We start from the raw sequence: 22690 nt of genomic DNA on the forward strand, positions 1-22690 counted from the left end.
TCAGAAGAACTTAAAAATAGCACAAGGATACACTAGGGATATCACCTTCGTATATTAAGTCTGCTTTTTATGTGATGGTTCTTTAGGCGTTTGTTTTTTCTGCAAAATAGTTAAAAGATAAAATGTAATATTCTCCAGCAGTTCATATTCATTGTTCTCTCGTCATTATCTCTCTATGACGCGGATATATAGTCTACGTTAAACGGATCGCACGTGCTGCAGTGGTAATTATTCCTGCTGCAATACGATAGGCAGACGAGCACGCGCAAATCAATATGTATGCAACTAATAAATAAATACATAATTAGAAAGTTGTTAATTTGATAGAGTAGTGAAGGAAAGTGAACAGATTTTCTAATGAATGATATTTTTTCTAATGTATCATATTTTGAAATATGGAAATATATATTCTCTAATCATTTAGATGGCTTTTCCAGTGAAGCAATTTATTTTTGGCGACTTCTTGTGCAAATTACTGATCGCAAGTGTCTATAGGCACTTGTTTTTACCAAGCACTGACGGAATTTCATGAGGAAAAAAATCTGATAAGTTATTATTCTAAAATTCTGAGAGAAAAAAAAGTTGTTGTAAAATGTTGGAATCTTTTATTTATTGCAATAACAGCTAGGATTATATTATTGGATATGATATGTAAGCACAAGTTATAAGGTAAATAGAAATTGTTTTAGTGTTTATCAAAAGGAAATAAAAATGACAGAATCGAGTGAAGAAGAAAACATGTTGTCAAAAACTGAGAGATCGCCACGAAAAAGAAAAAAGAGAAAAAATAGGAAAAAGACTGTCGAAAATAATTTACAAAACACAGCAAATTCCAAAGAGCCAATAACAACTGCAACATTGCCAGATAACGATGGCAAGAAAAAATCTGACAAAAGACAAAGTGGCAGACGATCTTTGAAACATTTATTTAAAAAACAGTCAGATTCCAATTTTCAAAAACTTTCAAACGATGATCTACGTGTCAGTACAGAAGACATCTTTTATGAAACTGGAAAATTGGATTTATCAGAAAAAATGCCACATCATACTCAATTTGATCCTATATTGCAACCGCGGACTCGACTTGGGTGCATGACTTTAAAAGATGCAATGAAAGAGAAACATTCCAGAAGAGAGCAATCTCCATCCAAACTACGCCTTTTAAGCAGTGGTTCAAGCGAAACGTCCTTGCCTGATATTATTGTTCATGATTCAGACCAGCCAGCAGATTACCACAGAAAGAAATCAAGGTCAAAAAGTGCTGAAATTCCAAAACGAACTCATTTGCCCCGCCATGTTTCACAATCAACTGAAACCACTAATGATTCTGCGATACCTTATCGCGGAGAACAATTGAGTAATACTTCAGATAAAAAAACAAAACATTTACCAAGGCAGCAAGAACGGGGAAGAAAATTGGACAAAACCCATCAACACCGGCGTTCCCATTCAAAAGAATTCATCGATTCTGAAAATCAAAGAGAATCTTTTTCTGCATTTATTAACCTACGACAATCATCGCCGGCATCTCGGTCATCTAGTTTACAAAGACTACAAAGTCCATCTAGTTTGAACATCAGTACAAAAGACAGTTGTCATCAAAATAAGTTACAAAGTACATTAAATACGAGCGAGGATGTAACCGATCAAAAGGATTATAACTATAATAAAAATGACAATATATCAACAATGACAAAATCTAATCTACCGAATACAAAACAAACTGCATTGGGTTTAAATAAAACAGTGTCACAGATGGCGAAACGAGGTTCAATCAATAAAACTGATAATTCGACAACAGAAAACACATTTAAAAACATTAAAGAGGAAAAACGTTTCGACAGACGAAGTTACAAATCACCGCGGCGATTTTCTGGTCGGAGTGCTTCTAGAGAACGAAAAAAATCAGGAAAAGTGTCTGAAAACACGGAAAAAATTGAAAATTTAAAAAACGAAAAAATATCTGTGCAAAATAAAAATGACAAGGATTTCAACCCTGAAGATGCAACTAAGGATATACAAACGGAAACGGATATACCTGTCAATACGGTTATGTCAAGGAGTATACAAACGTCTTTGAATTTACTCGACATTCAAAGTGACGGTAAAAACACCGGAAGTAAAACTGAGAACGATCTCAATGCTCCAGTCGTCCCAGTTATTATTGAGCCTATTCAAATCAAAATAAAAAATGATTCTGATACTGAATCAATTATACAAAGTGAAAAGTGTATAGATGAAAAATCCTCACAGAATTCATCCGAAAGCGAGGAATTCAAAACACCAAAGCAATCACCATTGCCAGACAGAAAGAATATAGATGAAACGCCATCTTCATCATCTAAAGCACATGGTAAAACCGAGAAGAAAAAATCACATGAACCGGAAAAGAAATCAAAACTTTCTTTTTTAGCAATTGTAGCATTGAAAAGAAAAATTGCTAATCACAGAAAAAAGAAAAAAGACAAAATGTCTGGTGATGAAGCGGAGAAAAAACAAAATGTAAAAGAGTCCGTTGCAGTTACGTCGCAAGATATTATGCCAGAAGTTTCAGACAAACCAAACGAATCTGACCTTGAAAGAGAAAAATATCTTTCTTCGTTTTATTTTGAAAATGAAACTATTTTCAATGTAGGTTCTCTTTCCTACTTACCAGAAACTGATATCTTAGATGTAGACGAAATCAAAAGGGAAATTCCCAATTCCGACAAAAAATTATCTTTTGATATCATAGAACCAGATGTGTCCTCTGACAAACCTATGCCAGATTCGTATGTTCACAAGCATGGGCAACTTGCAAAGCGAAGACAAAGTGAAGTTTTTCGTGAAAAACGTAAAAAAGCATTACACTATTGTAAAGTATTTGTGGCTTTTCTCTTTTCTCACATAGGTCTGTGTTCTTTAATGGTGGCATATGCTATATTAGGTGGAACTATATTCAAATTATTAGAAGGTCCATTCGAAATGCAAACAAAAGTTAAAGTGATGAACGAAAGGGTTCAGACTAAAACCCAAATTTTAAAGCTAGCTTCTAAATTGATTATTAATAATAAAACTAGCAACAATGAAACTGCAATTCTAATGGATAAATTATACAATGACACTGCAGATGAAATAGATAAATTATTAACAAAATTCCAAACGGAAGTATACATAGCTACGAAAGTAAATGGATTTAGTAATGCAGGGGAAGATAACCTAGAAACGGAGGAGCAATGGTCCTTTGCTAGTTCACTATTATTTGCTATCACCGTCATGACGACCATTGGTAAGTTTAATTCTTATATATTTATATATATCTTGGAAGTTTTTATCAGTATTGATATTCGGAGACAGAAATGCAGTATTACAGATTCTGTATGAGGGATCCGCACTTTCTGTATCTTTTAAATATTATCTTAAAAGAGCACAGATTTTGTAAATTCTGATGTTAATAATTTTCTGATTTTTTTTAAATTTTTAAAAGCTAATTTTTCTTTATTCTGTTATTCCGTCGTTTCTGTAATCTGTATTGTATTATCCAATTATTTTATTTTCAACAGTAATTCTTTATACTTGCACATGAATTATAATTCTCTGTTTTTTAAGTGTTTGCTAATTTTCTCTTCATATTATTGATCTACAGACCCCATCCAGACCCTCATACATGCTTCAACGTAATCAATGGGGATGTATGGGTGCACACACATTCACCAACGTAATCAATGGGGATATATGGGTGCACACACATTCACCAACGTAATCAATGGGGATATATGGGTGCACATGCATTCACCAACGTAGTCAATGGGGATATATGGGTGCACATACATTCACCAACGTAGTCAATGGGGATATATGGGTGCACATACATTCACCAACGTAATCAATGGGGATATATGGGTAAACATACATGCCCTCAGATAAAATTGAGAAAGGATATGGGGAATGTGTCAAAGCGACAACATGAGCAGACAACAGCCGAAGGCCACCAATGGGTCTTCAATTTAGCGGGAAACTCCCGCACCCGTAGGTGTCCTTCAGCTGGCCCCTTAAAAAAATGTATACTAGTACAGTGATAATAGACGTCATACTAAACTCCGAATTATACACAAGAATCTAAAATAAATATTCAGATAGCAGATAGCATATACTAGTGTGAAGCTAGCCACTAGTCATATATATGCGCCGTTGTACAAAATTTCATGATTGAACTGTCGGATGCATTTTCCCCTTTGTATTGTATCTCCATCTTCGCTAGCCAAGGGTTACGATCCCCTCCCGTCATGGAGAGAAGGTGGGTGTACCATAAGCCTTGGCTAGCAAAAATGATTTATCTCCTTTTTCTTAAATCCAAAAACGAATTTCGGATGCATGCATCAAATCATACAGTGTTATTTTTTATTATGACAAAAAATACCAAATTGAGCAATATTTTGGATTGGCGATTTTTTGTTATTACAAAAAATACTAAATTGAGCTATATTTTGGATTCGTGATTTTTTAATGGATTTAGAATTTGTGGAACTGCGCCCACATACATATACAGTATGTGTACATTGTCGGAAAATATGATTGTATGGGCTTTGCTTACAGGACGAGAAGCGAGCCTGACTGAGCTTTTTTCTATTTGGTAGCGAGTACTACTATAAATTTGATATTTTAAAAAATCTACAGAATTTCATAATTGGTTTTATAAACGTTCAGTCAGGTGCTTAAATCTACAAATGGTGTCTTTGATTGTTAAAGGAAATCGACACGAAGAGGATCCTCAAAGGAACTGTCACTCAAAAAGAAATCTTCATTTTACTATTTTACAACATCGATACTTTATTTGTACAAAAACAATATTTCAAAGGCAAAAATTATTTGTATTCCTGTTATTTATACAATATTTGTCTTCTTGCAGGATATTGAAAAAAATTGTCCGGAGTAAATTAAACATTCGTGAATAATTATGCTTATAAACGAAACGAGTGAATGTAAAAAGTTATAGAACAAGAAAGCCCTTCCAAGTATAATTATGTCGTATATATAACTTTACTGTTTATACCAACTCTGACCCCTAGTAGACAATTCCCTCATAATTTAAATTTACTACAATTGAATAATACTACTGCAAAATCGGTAACTTTTTTGAACGTTTTAATGTATACCTGTATGTTCTTCTAATTATCTAGCATAATCAATCAAATCCAATAAAATTAACGTTTATATTGTGGAAATGAGGATTTTATTGATAACTCTGTGTGGTAAATCATTTCGTTGAAGAGAAAAAAAACCAACAAAAACAAACGTGAAAACGTCACCTTAAAGATAGATTTCAAAAGAAGTTTGACAGAAATTCATTGAGCCATTTTAAGAAAAAGGATTTACACACATCAATTATTGAATGTATCATACGAGCATGTTTTATCAATGAAGTTTGATTTCGATCTAACATTTGTTTCAGTTTGAAAAACAGACAACATTTTATCTGTTAATTTCACGGAGAGGCCTTTCGATATTTTTATCAACCCATCTCTTACTTTGGCATCCACAATATTTATAAGTCGATTTCCTTCAAACATCTTTTCTTGACACTATAAATCCTAAGCGACTACACGTATCCATGAAACATTTCTTATAAATCCTTATTTTACGAAATAATTAAACCAAGACGCCGGCCGCGCCCATGAAACGACAGACATATTCTTTAATGATTTCCGATCGTTATAAGTAATGGCAGCTATTTTTAGTAATTGTAACGTTCTAATTAAACACAACTGCGGTAAACTTCTTCATAAATAATTTACAACTTTTTCAAAGTCAATAGGATTTACTTTTTCGAGTCGCCAATCTTTATCTTTATTTTTTAGTCATAATAAGTTTAATTGGCATTAAAGATTTGAATTTTTTAGTGTTTTTTTTTTTTACTGTTTTTGCTACAATGAAAACAATCTTGCCCCAACATCGACAACTTTGATTCACTATTAAATAATTTACTGATATGCCATGGAAAGGAAGGCATAAAGAAACACTAAATGAATAATTGATTATTGGTTGCTTTAGGTCCCGTACCAAATGTTTCATGAACGTTCAGGACGAAAACAGACTAAACCACGATAGGAAGTTGTCTTTGGTACTTACACTACATCTTCCTATATCTAAACCAAATACGTAGGTCTTATAGCAGAGGTTGTAGTTCGTTGAATTTATACTGCCACTTGAAGGTTGGTGTATTTTGGATAGGAACATAAATATAACATTGTAACAAGCTACCTACGGACACACAAAAAAGTTGTTACTGTAGTGTCTTATTTATATTCCCTAGTTCCTTGGTGATATATTCGATATTTTTTTTTTTAATTCCATTAAGACAAACGATCGAATATTTCACAGATTTAAAATATCCAAGCTTCCAAAAATAATTCAAGATTGATTTAATAGAAGAAAAAAATATGTTTTTCATCATTGAAATATATATTAGCTTGTGTGTTGGTGCTGTAGCACATTGCTTTTGTACATTTTCGCACACATTGGGAAAAAAATAATTTTTATATAACGTTATCCAAGAAACGTGAAAACTAAATTTAAAAACAAGTTATTTTTCAATACATTTACACGCTCCTTTGTTCTATTATGTTCTGTTTCGTTTTTTTAAATTAATTTAGCCCCCCCCCCCCCCAAATACTGATCAATACATATTTCATATAAAACACAAAATGATTTTGAATACTGTATAACACTCTACAAAGGGGGGGGGGGATTACTTTAATATTTGTTTTGGTAGCGGTGTGCCATTATTTCCTAAAAAAAAATCAGTACCTATAGTTATATAAGTATGTAAGAAGAATGACCAATACTTATATACAAACCAGGAGACAAATGTCCGGGGTTCATTTGGGATCTTATTTGAATGGGTTAAATTTAGTATATTATTGACCATTTTAAATAATTTTAATATTTCAAATAGCATATTTATATGAAATGAAGATCATACATACCCCAAATCAATGTATGAAGTAATCAAACGTAATGCATTTTAATATAGTATGTTATAAAAAGGAGGGTAATTTTTATATAAAATCTCGCAAAGTTATAACCATATTTTTGGCACATACACGCGTACACCCAATTATAGGAAGTAAACACTCCGGGATATAACTATCTTCTTTTTATATATTATCATGCATGTTGTTCAAGTTATAGCATTACTCGTACACAAGTTTTATTGTAGATATTATTACAGGGCGGTAAAAAATGCAGAAATTCTGAGCCTTCAGTGGACCGTTTTTCTTCCAATAAAACTATAAAAAGAAACAATAAATATTCTTAATTGCGCAACAATACTGAAGCACTTGAATTATGGTGGTAATAAAGTTCTTGTTTTGATTGTTTCCCAACTAACACTGCTAGGCAGAAGTACTAAAATCGAGTTTGGTTTGAATTGGATATTTAACTTTTTCTTATTTTTTTCAAATCTGTTGACTTGGACCTCAATCAAATGCATAGACCAAAGAGTAGAAAACAGCCGAAGGCTACCAATGAGTCTACAACTCAGCGAGAACATCCCGCACCTGGATGCGTGCTACACTGGCACCTCATCTTTTAGTGTTTTTATTGTAAACCTGCATATATATATAAACTTTTATTCGTATCAATAGATTGTAAAGGTAAATAATGGTGTTTCACTGTGCGTTTTATTTAAGAAATAATTCTTTCATGCCATGCTCTATGCTCATTTTAACATGGGTAGGCATTATATTTGTTAATATCTTAATACCGAGCGTTAGCGAGGTATTAAATGTTTACAAATATAATGCCTACCCATGTTAAAATGAGCATAGAGCATGGCATGATAGAATTATTTCGATTCTAATAGGAATATTTTGAACTTTTGTACTTCGAGACGGACCTATAGTAGACGCTCGAAATGTCGCCATTTTGATTTGATGAACAAAAACCCCATAGAAAAATCATCAGTTTATCAATAAAAAAAGAACAGAAACATTTAAACTTACTTTTAGAATGTTTTTATTTTATTTCCTAGCGAGCAACACCAACACAAATGTCCATTTTGATCTCTGGCGTTGTTCAAAATTCCTCTGACGTTGCTTTTTCAATTGTGACGTCAATCACGTGCAGCCCATGTTCTATTCTAATTAGAACATGGCTTTGTACCCAAAGCTAAAGAAGCACGTCATATTAGAATGTGTGTTTGTTAATATTCCACATCGGGTATAGGTATGGGTGAAGGATTCAGATCCTACAAACCATGTTTAACCCAGCGACATTTTAGCCCCTGTCGCAAGTCCGTATCATATGTAGCCTTTGTTAGTTTTGTGTTGTTTTTAAATTTTGGTTTATGTAAAATTGAGAATGGAAATGGGGAATGTGTCAAAGAAGCAACAACTCGACCACAGAAAAAACAACAGCAGAAGGTCACCAACAGGTTTTCAATGTAGCGAGAAATTCCTGTGTGTTTCTGAATTTAGCGCTAGCGCTAAAGACCAACATATAAACTATGCTGGTTCTTTTACAGCTTATTTTTGCCGAATAAAAACTTGAAATTATGTTTCTCTTTTTTAAATGTTTAAATCAATTATGTTCACACAGAGCGATTGGATCAAGGCTCAACTTTTATAAATTCTATCCCAGACAAGATGGATAGAATGATTAATTCTAATAATTAAAACTAATTATGATCTACTGACGTCTTACACAAGTATCTTTTAGGGTGATTAAAAGTTGTATTACTGTGCAGTTGCAATTTTTCTCACATATATTTTTCTTTGTGTGTTAACTGCGACTATTGAGTTTCGTGTACGGCAATTAGTAAGCTTTGCAATATTAAGTGTCTCTGTGAAGACTTTGGGGAGCAATTATTTTAAAAATAGGAATTGTTAGTTCTGCATCGCCAAATTTTAACGTAACTGAAGGGTCCCTGTAGAAAACGACCAATTATTTACAGAAATGTACTGCATAGCAGATAATGTGAAACAATTAGGTTAACTCATTTTACTCATGATAATAAAAAGGAAGCAAATGGTATTGCCATGCACAATAAAATTCAAAGTACCAGATCGGGAGATTTAAGGCACTAGAAGCATTGCCAAACTGCAAATTCGATATGTTTGATAAATTCAGTCATTTTGTAAGATTTCGGTATACAAATAGTTCTTATTTTTAAATTATTGATCCCTCTCATTCAAATAGAAAAGCATACCTAAAGGTTTAACATTTATTTATGAGAGAGTTTTGTCTGCAAAATACAATGATATAAACAAGAAGAGATGAGTGACAATGGTACAACTCTCCATCCAAGTCACAATATATGAAAAGTCAACAATTATAGGTCAAAGTATGGCCTTCAAAACAGAACCTTGGCTGACACCGAACAGCAAGCTTTCGAGGGCCGAATTTAAACCGATTAATATACTCTTTGAATATAACTTCCGTTTGAATTATATGTCCTTAAATGAGCAGTAATTGAATCGTTTTACATAATTGATGATTGTTGTTCTGTGGTCTACGGTCGTAAAATTTGCTTAGTACTTCAAGTATAATTTTGCCTTTCATTAATTTCACAAATTGAAATATTTGCCACTGGACATTAAGCCATTAACAATTATTTTATCCGAGAACAGTGCTCGATACCTCAAACCCAGTATTTTGATTGGTGGAATTATGAGTCTGAGAATGATAATCGCACTTCATTTATTTTATAACTTCAATACATTTTGGAATTCGTATTAATAAAATCTTTAACTACGACTTTCCTTTAATATACATAAAAGTTAATTTATGAATTCTTGTCATTTTTTTAAAGCTATTTACTTTGCATGGAAAAGGGATGCTTAGGATTTTTCATAGGATGATTACAAAGTGAAACATATATATGTATCAGCAGCGATTTGTAACGATGGAGCCTTTCTCGACGGGATAATTAATCCATAGACGCGTTGAATAATAACATTGGCAACTGAACGTAAATCTTCATACTTATATATCAACACAATCATTTATTCTATACTATACAGTAGAATGCAGGTTATATGCGTTTTAGTCATTTTCTTTATAAATGTACACATTTTTTCATACTCATATTGTTTCTTTTCATTATATTTATTTCTATGACATATTTGATCGTTTCTGTTTACACCAGTATGTACACGCGGTGAAATTTGTCGCTAATAAACCATTGAAAAGAATTCAAGAGGTAGGGTCAGCTTGCCTCGAATTCATATGTTAAAGTATGATATCTCCCATTTATACTAGGTACTAGGATGTATAAAGATATATCAAGTTGTGTTTTGTCATTGTATAAGTAGTCTGCAAATTACACTCTCCCAGATTCTTTTAAAGGAAACTTTATTAAATCGCAAACTACACCCATAAGAGGACCAAAGGCATGACAATTACATGTAATAACAACAATATAATGGCGACATTAAATTTTTTAAAAGTATTCTCTGTATTTAATCGGTAATAAGTGGCGGATCCAGAACTTTTCATAAGGGGGAAGCGTAGACTGACATAAAGGGAGGCCGCGCTCAAGTCATGCTTCAGTGATTCCCTATATAATCAACCAACTTTTTAACACAAAACAACCCCTCCCCCTGTATGCAATGATATTTAATACCGTATCTGACAAATTTGTCCCGATACATACTGGTATTGTATAAATGTTTGCCTTGTCAATGAAAGTTGTTTAAAATCAGATGAAGATGGATAATTTTTTTGGTGAATTCTGTTATAAAATCTATATCTTTTGTTCTAAAAACCTGTTTAAAATTATCAGCATTATGGTTCACCTTGAATACATTGGAAACATAGAAATATAAACAACGCGTTTAGAAATATATATATATATATATATATACAACTCGTCTAAACAACAACCCAACAATGTTAGATCTGTAAATTTGCTTTCGCAAATTTTTGGTTCTTCCCTCGCCGGGATTCGAACCCATGCTACTGTGATATCGTGACACCAAATCGCCTGCACTGCAGCCGTCCCGCTAGACCACACGGCCACCTGGGCTCTCACTAAAAGAGCTTTGGTATATATATATATTAAGTTCTATAATTAGAGTTGCTCATTCAGCATATTGAGATCATATTTAGATCTGTTCAGATCAAACTGGATCTTTCACTCCAAAATTTGGTTTCACTTATGGGTCACCTTAACCTTTACATCACAATTTACTTTGACAATTGGCAAGACATTGTCAATTTAGGCATCTAGCTGTCACATGAACCGAAATAAGGGGAATGCACTGTCACGGAATAGAATTTCCTTAATAATATAAATTCTAAAAGGAAATAATGTTCTGAAATATTATTTCCACAGGAATAAATATTACAGTAAATGTTCCCAACAGAATAAATGGTATAGAATATTTGTTCCTACAGGATGAATATTATGACAATGTTTATAACAAAGTTTCCATCGGAACTTCTGTTAGGTGGAACCAATATACGTTGACACCATGCACCAGCGTCAATTTGATTGTATTCAAGGTTGAAAAAAGAGTACCATGCTGCTATAGACAAGTTGGTATCTTGAATGTAGAACTTTCAGTGGTATTTCTAATCGCAGTGTAGACATATCTGATTGAGTGAATGACTGAACAAAGATCACCATGCTGCTATAGACAAGTTGGTATCTTGAATGTAGAACCTTCAGTGGTATTTCTAATCGCAGTGTAGACATATAATGGTTGATTGATGATTTTTCTTGATGAGGTTAAACTGTTCATATATGTCTTGTCTGTGTTTTATGATGACTATGCATCTGTTGTTTTGTCATTGTATCTCTGGCGGATGGTACTAAATGAAAATAATTCTTAGTCATAGCATTCTTACTGTTACTTCAACAATGCGAAGGTTAAAACACAAATGTGTATCTCTGGCGGGTGGTACTAAGTGAAAATAATTTTAAGTCATAGCATTCCCACTGTTTCTTCAACAATGCGAAGGTCAGAACATACGTGTTTTATATAATCAATTCTCTGTCATATATGATCATAGTAAAAATATGTCACCTTGCGTTTAAAAATACCGTTGAAAACAAATCTTTTGAATAAGAGATTCATACACGGCGCACATGCACATTTTTACTTTCATTCTCAAGGCTGGATAAAAGGAGTTTCTTTTTCAACAGACGTTAGCTAGATCTCGGTAAAAAAAACACTTTTTTCATAGTACAAATGGAGTTTACAAAAATGTTCAATTGACTTTGAATTCACGTGGATAATCTGCAGAAGAACAAATGCGGGTTATAAAATAAATCTCGTTTGAACGAGATCTTGTAACTAAGGGTTCATGTTACATGCCTAGGGTCCATAATGTATCACCCCTGGTGTCAGCTGCTTTTGGGAAACCATATTTACTTTCCTATTTACTGCTGACACAGGATGACTCATAGATACATCTGTATGCTTAACTTTATTTTCTTTTTGGCTAGGTACTATATGTTTATTTGACCCATATTATTCTGTACGTTACATATATGGGTTTTGACTGTTTGTTTGTTATCTACATATCAACCACACTTGCATTAAAATGCATAAGATATTTAAAAAAAACAATTATAGATTCTTTATCTACATATTCTTTTATAACTTAGATTGTTCTCATTATTTTTTTTATCTCATTGTTTGTAAATGTATCATGAAAACTATTGATGTTATAATGTTTAAGCCCATTGGGACCCATAAATAGAAATAAAGATCTTCTTTTTCCGTAAAAAAACCCAGATATTTATTCCGATTATAAATATTCATTGCTTTATTTGCATTGCATGTAATCAAACGGCAACATTCATTTATATAAAGATTTTTAAGCTTATTTTCAGCATCGGTTTGCTACATAATATACTCATTGTCCACAATATCTTGTATTAATTCTACTATTTTAGATATTTTCAATTGACCTTAAAGTATTTGTACCTTTAACGGGTGAATTGTTATATTATTAGCATGCTCTCTTTTTTGAAGCCTGGTTTCTTTGTTGAGTTTAAACTGTCCAGTATTCACTCTGCTTCTATTTTTTTTCTCACTTTCTGTAACTTCTGAATTTAACAAGAAAGTCAAAGAAAAACCCACAACACAAAATAGTCGCTTTGTCCTTTTTATTTATATTTAATACAGGGAGAATCTATATAAATCAAAATTTGAATTTCAATAAATATATATAGATATATATTTTTCTTTCAAAAGACAAATGCAATTTATACTTGAAAACAGAGTTGTCTTTATTTTTTTATTGTTTTTTTTTATATTTTGGAAAAGGTACATGAAAACAGTTCCCAAAACCATAAAACACGAAACTTATCGGTGTTGGTGTATGTTTTATATTATCCGGCGATTAACACTAACATTTTCAAATTTGAAAGGGATTTGGCAACAACCATTTAACTACAGGGGGTATGTTTCCCCCATAATAATATTCTGAGTCAAAATCTGATATATTCTGAGTCAAAATCTGATATATTCTGAGTCAAAATCTGATATATTCTGAGTCAAAATCTGATGAACAATAATTTTGGTCAAGCAGATTTAAAAAAATGATTGCTCTCCCTTTTTTTAACCTAACTATTGAATTTTGTATGAAGCTGGAAAAGAATGCACATACATCGTAATCTGTCCAGCATACATAAATAGACCACAAGGTTAATATATATATTATGATTGCCAGCCAGTTCACCCTTGGTTTCCACATGGCGGAACGTTTAACTGTTTGTTGTAATTTGTTGTTACTACAGAATTAATTAATGTATAGTTTTGATTGTACGCAAATAAGTATTCTCTGAAAATACACCATTGATTAAAGAACAATATAAACAGATATGAGATATAATAGAGAATAGAATCATGGAATGTGTCAAAGAGACAACAACCCGATCAAAGAGCAGAAAGTATCACAAGGTCACCAATGGGTCTTCAATATAGTGTGAAAATCCCGCACACAGAGGCGGGCTTCAGCTGACTCATAAACTATAATGTATTCTTGTTCAGCACAATAGACTCCAGCCTAAACTAAAAGTATATATACAAATAATTACATTAGATGTAGGTTTCATTATAATACGTTATTCTGATTGGCTAACAGCACATCACATGGTATTCCGTAAACAATTGCATGAGACAATAACATTTATCATGCATGATGACACGAGGTCCCACAATAAAGTGCACAGGTGAAACTGAATAAAAATCGTGTTTTCATGATCCTAGCTAAAAAATGTAATTATATGTATTGAATGCTTCTTTTTGCAACTTTATAGGGTTGTAAAAGCGTTGACCGTGCGTATATTTTTAGAATGAATCTCTTCCGCGCTTCATACAAAATGTACTTCGGTCAACGCTTTTACACCCCAATAAATTTACAGAAAAAAGCATTCAATTCTTAAATAAAGTTTTAAAAAACTCATCAGACAAAAGCTAGAGGTTCCTGACTTGGGTCAGCCGTAAAACTGGTTGGGTTAAACATGTTTTGTGTTTTTATCAACTCTCCCCTATACTTCTAGCCAATGTGAGATTACCGCACACACACAGAGAAAAAGGAGTTACGTTCTTTTATATATCTTCAGCACAATGTACTATTTTTGAAACATAAGAAAATCAATGTTTTTTATCATATCCCATGGGTTGCATTTTAAATCCATGCCTAATCCTTAGATATGTTTTATTTAAAACAGTTGGTACTTTTTTTGTTTATTTGTTCGTCTCTGTTTGTTTTTTTATAATTTGCTTATATACTTTCTTTTATCATTTAGAGTCTCAAATCTCTCTTTTTAGTTTTCATCAACAAACTAGACATCACAAGTTGTCTTTATTTTCGCTTTAAGTGCCATTACGATGACATGAAAAAGGTAATCATATCCGATGGCCTTGCATATAAAAAGAACACAATTTTTAAAGATAATTGAAGAACAACTAGATAATTTTGCATAGCTATATATAACCTGACCTCCACTACTGGGTCTCTTGCAATACCGTATCTCTCTAATATTAAGCTTGAAACTCCAGAAAAGCGCTATGGACCCGCGAAATTTTTAACTGTGTTTTCTTTTTTTTAGAACGCTCGGCAAGCTTCGTGTTTTTAAGTTGTAAATTTAAATGTCATGTTGTATCAGACTAAATGCAGCGGAAGAAACTTTATTAAAACATGCATTGCTCTTGACAGTGACTAAATGATGTAATACAAAAAGACATATACTAAAGATGTAAGATACTTATTAATTATGCTTTGAACAGCTCACAAGAAAACTTCTCTGATCATAATTTCCTGTTATCACAACTGATATATAGAAGAGGAACCTCTACTTCTAATTTTATCCCATATTCTGTTTCATAAAAATGGTATACTCCCAGATAGGTACAAAGTTTTTTTTAACCTGATCACATTATTCTCTATTCTTTATGTTTTAGTACTCTTGTATTTTTTTTCTCTGTTTTGTTGACCTATTTTTCTATTTTCTTCCCCCCCTCCCATTTTCTGAAGATTTGGCCAGTTATTCTCTCTTCCACGAACCTCATCGAGACTTTCGTATGCTAGCGCAGGAAACTGCTTAATATGACAAGTTATTTCTAATAGACAGATACAGACACTTCTTACTTAAGGGCATACGATACAGTTTTGATCCTGTATTTACAAGTTCATGAGAATTTGCATATAGGCTATTTTTTACCTGATTAAGTCAAATATGTAATAAAAAATGTACCTTCATGTGCTACTTTTTGAGTAAAATGAGGTAGAAATTTTGTATATTTGCTCAAAATTCAGATTTGTGGCCGTAATTTCTTTTTGTAAAGAAAGTCATAACTTTTTTGTTATAGAAGATAAACACAAATTGTTTTTTGTTAAATAATCAGTAATTTCTGTTTTTTATAAATAATCTAAAAACTAAGCAGTTTTTGATTCAGAAATAACTCATATTTATCAAATGTTCATGAATTGAGGAAAAAACGTCATTTTTTACTCCATGTTTATCAAAATAAAAAAAAATCCTCTATTTACAGTTTCATAAAATTTGGGTCACATAATCTCCCTGCAAAATGAAACAAAATGCCGTTTTGAAAAATAGGGGTCCATGAACTCGTTTTCAAATTAAATCAGTTTGAAAGATAAAAATCAGTCGAAAAATGCATCTCTTCCCGATATGTCACAGTTTGACGTCGCGAAAATAACAAATTACGTTAGCAACGTCATTACCGTCCCTGTAACTGTATCGTATGCCCTTAAGCACACTCGTGTATAAAATAGTGACAATTACATTAACATTGTAGATTTGGCCAATTATTCTCTGTTCTATAAACCCTATCAAGTCTCTCTTATACTTACACACGAAACTGCTAATGACGAGTTATTTTAACAGACAGATAAAGGTACTTCTTTCTTAAGAGCTCTCATTTATAAAATAGTGACAATTACATGAACATTGTAGATTTGGCCAATTATTCTCTATTCTATAAACCCCATCGAAACTCTCGTTTGCAAGCAGAGGAAACTGTTTATTACAAGTTATTTCGAATAGACAGATAACTGCACTTCTTTCTTTAGAACTCTCATGTATAAAATAGTGACAATTTCATAATCATTGTAGATTTGGCCAATTATTCTCTGTTCTATAAACCCTATCAAGTCTCTCTTATACTTACACACGAAACTGCTAATGACGAGTTATTTTAACAGACAGATAAAGACACTTCTTTCTTAAGAACTCTCATTATAAAATAGTGACAATTTCATTATCATTGTAGATTTGGCCAATTAGTCTATATTCTATAAACCCAATCGAGACTCTCGTTTGCAAGCAGATGAAACTGATAATGACAAGTTATTTCTAATATACAAGATAAAGACACTTCTTTCTTAAGAACTCTCATTTATAAAATAGTGACAATTTCATTATCATTGTAGATTTGGCCAATTAGTCTATATTCTATAAACCCCATCGAAACTCTCGTTTGCAAGCAGAGGAAACTGCTTATGACAAGTTATTTTTAATAGACAGATAAAGGCACTTCTTTCTTAATCACTCTCATATATAAAATGGGGATAATTACATTAACACATTCTACTTCTCTGTGACACTTATTTCTAGTAACCTTTCTGATGATCATCATTATAAATAGATTTCATGGCGACAACAGACTACTCGACTTATCGTTGTTCCATTTATTGCTTCTTATTATACACCCCGTTAAAAGATACCATTAAAACATCATTATCCTCTTACACTCTATTAAGAACGTTTTACCAACGTAGTCGGTATAGTTTCGGTTTGTGCCGTTTGAACTTAAGGACGCTTAACTATGGCAACAGAATACGCATGCTCGAAAATCCTTTCTGTGATTGGACAAAATGCTGTCATGGTGGGTGATTTGGTTGTGTTTGAAAAAACGTTTCGTTAATTATATCGTGATGGAAAGCAAGTGAACAACTATAAATATTTGAACTAGATCTTACAAAGATTTATATTTTTAGTAAAATAATTATTTCTCCAATAGCTTTTTGCATCCATGCAACTGTTTATTCGGGACAATTGTATATATATAATTTTTAATGTAAACTTTGTTGTACGAACGTAAAAGACTTTTAGAACGCACCTACGCATGTGAGATATCCGCGTTTTCTTTTAAACATATACTCAAATTTGAATACGTCGGATATCTTTTGTATAGATAGTTCTTGTTCCTATAGTTTTAGAAGTCTGAAATAATTGGTTTTCATTTTTTTTTTTTAGTAATTTAGCATTTAAGAATTTAAAAAGGTTAATTGGTAGTACATTGCAGTTACATTGTTCAAACACCAATATGACAATAACGTTTGCCGATTGGTTTAATTGTCAATTGTTTTTGGACATTGTAAAATATTCCGAATGCTTTAGTGTACGCTTTTGAAAAATAAGAAGCCCAGAATGCACAAAATTTTCTTAAATGGCTAATTAATATATCATGATATCGAGCTTGAACTCACATCGCCGACAATAAAATTGAACCATAAAATAACGAGCTTGAACTTGCATCGCCGTCAATGAAATTAAACCATTCAATATGGAGCTTGAACTCGAACATACATTTGCGATATTTTTTAATTTTTAAAATGTAAAGGTATAAAGCAAAACAGGTTCACAACACATTATCCTTTTTGTCGGGCAGAGAATGGTATGATGATCGTCAAATGTATAATTTGTGTAGGATTAACATGAAATGTTCTCTCAATAATTATTCAAGAAATATTTGCCACTGGACATTAACCAAATGGTGACTCCTACATGCACATTTGCCATGTGTATATTTATACGTTTTTAACGACGACATTTGTTCTGCACGTTCATATTACATTAAGGCGGGCTACTTATTGCTTCGAATGTATGAACGATATATTTAAGAACACATTAGCATGATTAGCCAGAGTATTTACAAATTTACCTTGCTAGGTATTACACCCACCTTAACAAAAACAATCTTAAGAACATTCTATTAATGGGGCTTTAATGACTGGCATCAAAGACATATCCATACTTGTATACCTCCAAATAGTTCTTATTTTCTAATTAAATGCAGGTATAACAGACCACGAAATGAACCCACTTCTGTAAGAAAGCAATAATGGGTTTATAATAAAAGACAAGTACACCAAATGACTTACTCGTTTTCTGTTATGTAACTACCACATGTTTGACTTTTATACGTTGAATCACTTGAATGTATTCTTTGGGTCTATTTCTCTCCTCTGTCATAGTTAATTTCCTTCGTTTCTGTCATTTGGATGCTTTCTACGGAGTAGACATGTCTATAACTACCGTTTATCTTTTAATTTTTTTTCTTAATCATTTATGACCTTTGAACAGTAAAAAGTAAACTTACAAAAAATACTGAACTCCGAGGAAAAATCAAAACTGAAAGTCCACAATGATATTTATTTTAATAGATAATTTGAATAAAATTATGAATAATAAGTTTCCATTTAACAATTATTCTCAAAAGCATTTTAACATTTGAGAATTACAAAATAAGTTAAATACTCGCTATGGAACACAATAGGTATTTTGGACAATACAAAAAAGGGGACTATGATACAAAATTGCCAATGTAGACAACTATTCAATCAATCACAGGCCATCGCACTGCCTTTAACAGTGATCAAAACTCGTGTCGTATTATAAAGCAATTAAAGGATTCAGCATGAAAAAAGAAAATGAAAAAAAAAACCACATCAGCGCCCTGATTTATACTCACATATCAGATACAAAACACTACAACGTCGAGTTAAACAGAATCTATATATTACGAGTTGCAGAACTCAACTTTACATTATAGTGAACGATACGCATTTTCCGTAGAAAGCACTTTATACATATAATGATTTTAATAGTACAAATTTTGGCATAAAATTTTTCAATATACCTATGAAGTTGCTCAAAATCATGTTGTTATCTCTTTCTAAATGCCAATGTTCTCTCGGTTATTTCTGATCCAAAGGTCATATGCAGCTGAGAGATCAGTTTGGTTAATGTAACTAATTAGTTTACGTCATAATAGCTCTATTCCCTTGCCAAGTGGATAAGTTATGGAAAAGAACTTGAGAACTTTCCGTTCAAACAATTAAAAACCATGAATCAGTTGTCAAAGAACTTAACAACGACCTCGTTTGACCTATTTGCATAGTGACGTCAATCAGCGCTTTACACCTGTCGAGGCAGACGTCATAAAGTATCTTACCGTGATGTAGTATAGGTAAAAAATGTCTGCACATGATTAAGTTTTATCGTGGCACTATGTGAAACTTTTTCATTAGGATTATATAAATATTTTGTGTCTTATGTGTTATATATCAAGGATGTTGATGTATATAATCTGATTATGATAAAAGTCAGAAAGTAGTAGGTGCAAGTTATATTCATCAACGCAAATGTTAATATGATAATCCTGAACACATTTTCTCTATTTAAAACATCTAGACAACCACTAACCAAAAATTTGTTAAAAGGTGGAAATATTGGAAGGGCGTCGATGAAGGTGGTGCAATATCAATTTTCTGCAATTTATATGCTATTTGAAAATAAATTCCACCAAAAGTAAGATTTTGTTAAACATGTTAAAGTTTCTATCTCCGGACCTTTGCTATTTAAAGTGTGGCATAATTGTTAATGCTTTCATCCAACAAATGTGCAAATACCAGCTACATAAACAAACTATTTTGTACTTTGTTACTCCACTTCCATTTTGATCAAACGGTAACGTGAATATTTCTTTTTTGTTACATGTAGCAGTTCATGTTGGGGTTTTCTTCGATGTCTGCGTTTAAAAATCTGTCGATTTCTTTGAAAAATCAGAGAAAAAAGTAAGGAATATGTGTAAATTACAAGATAAAAACAATATATGTACAAAATCGAAATATGAAATTTATTTGTACTCGGCGAGCCTCGTGCATTACTGATATTGATACATCGAATGTTCATTGTTGAAAATCCTGTTAATCCGTCAACCAATACAAATTTAGTTGTGAGCAAGAAAAAGAGAAAATATAGTTAGTTAATTTTTTTAAATAAGATAATTTGGAAAAACAATATAAAAAATGAGTGTAAAACTTAAATAAAAATAAACTGATGACTATCATAAAACCATCATAAGACACCTCTGGTGTAGTCCTGTCTTTATGACTAACTGTAAGAGATGTCATAATTTAGGACCACTTCGTGCACTTTGGACTAACATAATTCGTAAGACCATCCCAAGACAGCTTTTTAAAACTGACCCCTGATGCTTAGAATTTTCGATGTAGGTTCGTTAAAAAAGATACTTCAAACAAAACAAATGTAGTTTGTCGTGCTTTGATATCCGTCGAGCCTGAACGTCTTACGACATTATGGATTGTGATGGCAATTTAAATAAAGATGAAAATGTCTCATTTAAGACTGGAAGATTCTTTTTTACCTTTGCATGTCAAAAGAACATCTTTAAAAACTATTATAGACAGATGAGTAAAACCTGTTCTGATTGGCTATGCTACATTGAAATTTATTGTTTGATTACATCCATGTAAGATATGGTAAACTCATCAAGGTCACGTGTTACCTTTACGACATAGACGCAGACGTATCTTTGGCGCTTTAATTGCTGTTAACAAGAAGCCTCGTCTGAAAGTGAGTCACGTGACGAGTAGAAATGTGCTGAAGTGATTATTTAAGTTGTTCCTTTAAATATCTTTTTTACTTTCCACTACTTTTGTATTTTTTAACAAACCAACTGTTGTTTAAACTTTTTCTCGAGATTTTTATTTGCATTACTTCAATGAAAATACCATTGATAATATTTGTTGTCTTTCTCGGTAGAGCCTTTCAATAATTTCTATTGATAATAATTTGATATATTAAGTATTTTGGCATATAATTACGTACACATTTTAAATCTTAATTCATCAAGTAAGTCATTATTTCCGTTTCTAATAACCATATTCCTGGAACATCTGATAAACTCTGTAGCCTCCCTTTAATCGCAATTTGCCAAAGAAAGACAACTCTTTTTATAAGTATGTACTATATACTATGATACGGAATTCCTAAAGAGTAATATTTTGTCTAACTAAGGAGAAAGGAACAGTGTTTTAGAAATTAATAATATAGTGAAGGAGCTGTCTTGATATGATTAAATGTTTGATTGTTGTCAGCTTAACGTCTAATGGTAAATATGTCATACACTGTTTTCTAACTCAATTGAAAACGTATGTGCAAATTAATGTTTTATTGAAAGAAGCCTGCTGACTTCACGAAAAATGTGAGGACCTTTATAAACAATATAAATAAGAAATACTTTATTGTCTGGTAATCGGGTTTGACACGGTATTATGAAAGGCTACACATCTTGAAAAACTTATGAATACATAAGGATCCAGTATTGTATTTTACCACAACATTTTTGTACAGAGTTAATAGTGTAATATACAACTATATAACACTGATAACGAGTTGCACGTGTGAAACAATCGTCTAATCAGGTGTTTGTTTATTAGATATTGTTGATATTTATTATAACAAACAACTGCAAGACGAACTGACGGTGCTGTGTGCATATTAATCATACATGTTTGTTGCTAACTGACCAACGGAATTAATTATGATACAGCTATGTTTTCATCTCAGCCAATTTGTAGAGCTGTCAATCACCACGTACTATTGACGTTAGTTCGACGGGTAATTGGTCAACCTACATATGCCACACGGGAATTGACGTTATATATAACTGAAATGCAAATGGAGTATAAATTAAGATAAATAATAATAACTGTACAAGATAGAAAAAATCAAGCAAATCTTTAAAGTGTGACAACTGTTAATAATAACTGTACAATTTTGGGGGAAAAGAGTAACTTTAAAAGTATGACAATCAAAATTCGGATATAAGGGATGGCACGACCCTCTTTATGGGATGAATTTCGTTGATTATTTAGGGAATCTCTGGAGCGGACCCACTCTATGGCAGTCAGTGGACCCCTACGTATGAAAATTTCTAGATCTGCCACTGACAATTAAAATTGTAGAAGAAGAGTTAATCTCTTTGAAGTGTGAAGATTCTAAAAAAGTTTCACGTATTCGTCTTTCACTCAAAAGGCTTCTCAATTACTGTCAGTTGACGTCGGAATATAAAGATCAAAGTCCAATCAGTTAAAAACTGTCACCATCATTGATCAGACATCTCACGTATTGCTTTGATTT

General features: G+C 32.2%; 1 protein-coding gene across 1 annotated transcript in view; it reads left to right on the forward strand.

The window, feature by feature from the left end:
• The first annotated feature begins 214 nt into the window (after positions 1-214).
• LOC134681254 (uncharacterized) overlaps positions 215-22690 on the forward strand; it is a 28476-nt gene continuing 6000 nt past the window's right edge. Inside the window, exon 1 of the mRNA XM_063540794.1 lies at positions 215-3268. Coding sequence (XP_063396864.1) covers positions 712-3268 — 2557 coding nt within the window. The 5' untranslated portion in view covers positions 215-711. The remainder of the gene's footprint in view (positions 3269-22690) is intronic.

Source organism: Mytilus trossulus, chromosome 8, assembly GCF_036588685.1.
Source record: "Mytilus trossulus isolate FHL-02 chromosome 8, PNRI_Mtr1.1.1.hap1, whole genome shotgun sequence".
Lineage (NCBI taxonomy): Eukaryota > Metazoa > Mollusca > Bivalvia > Mytilida > Mytilidae > Mytilus > Mytilus trossulus.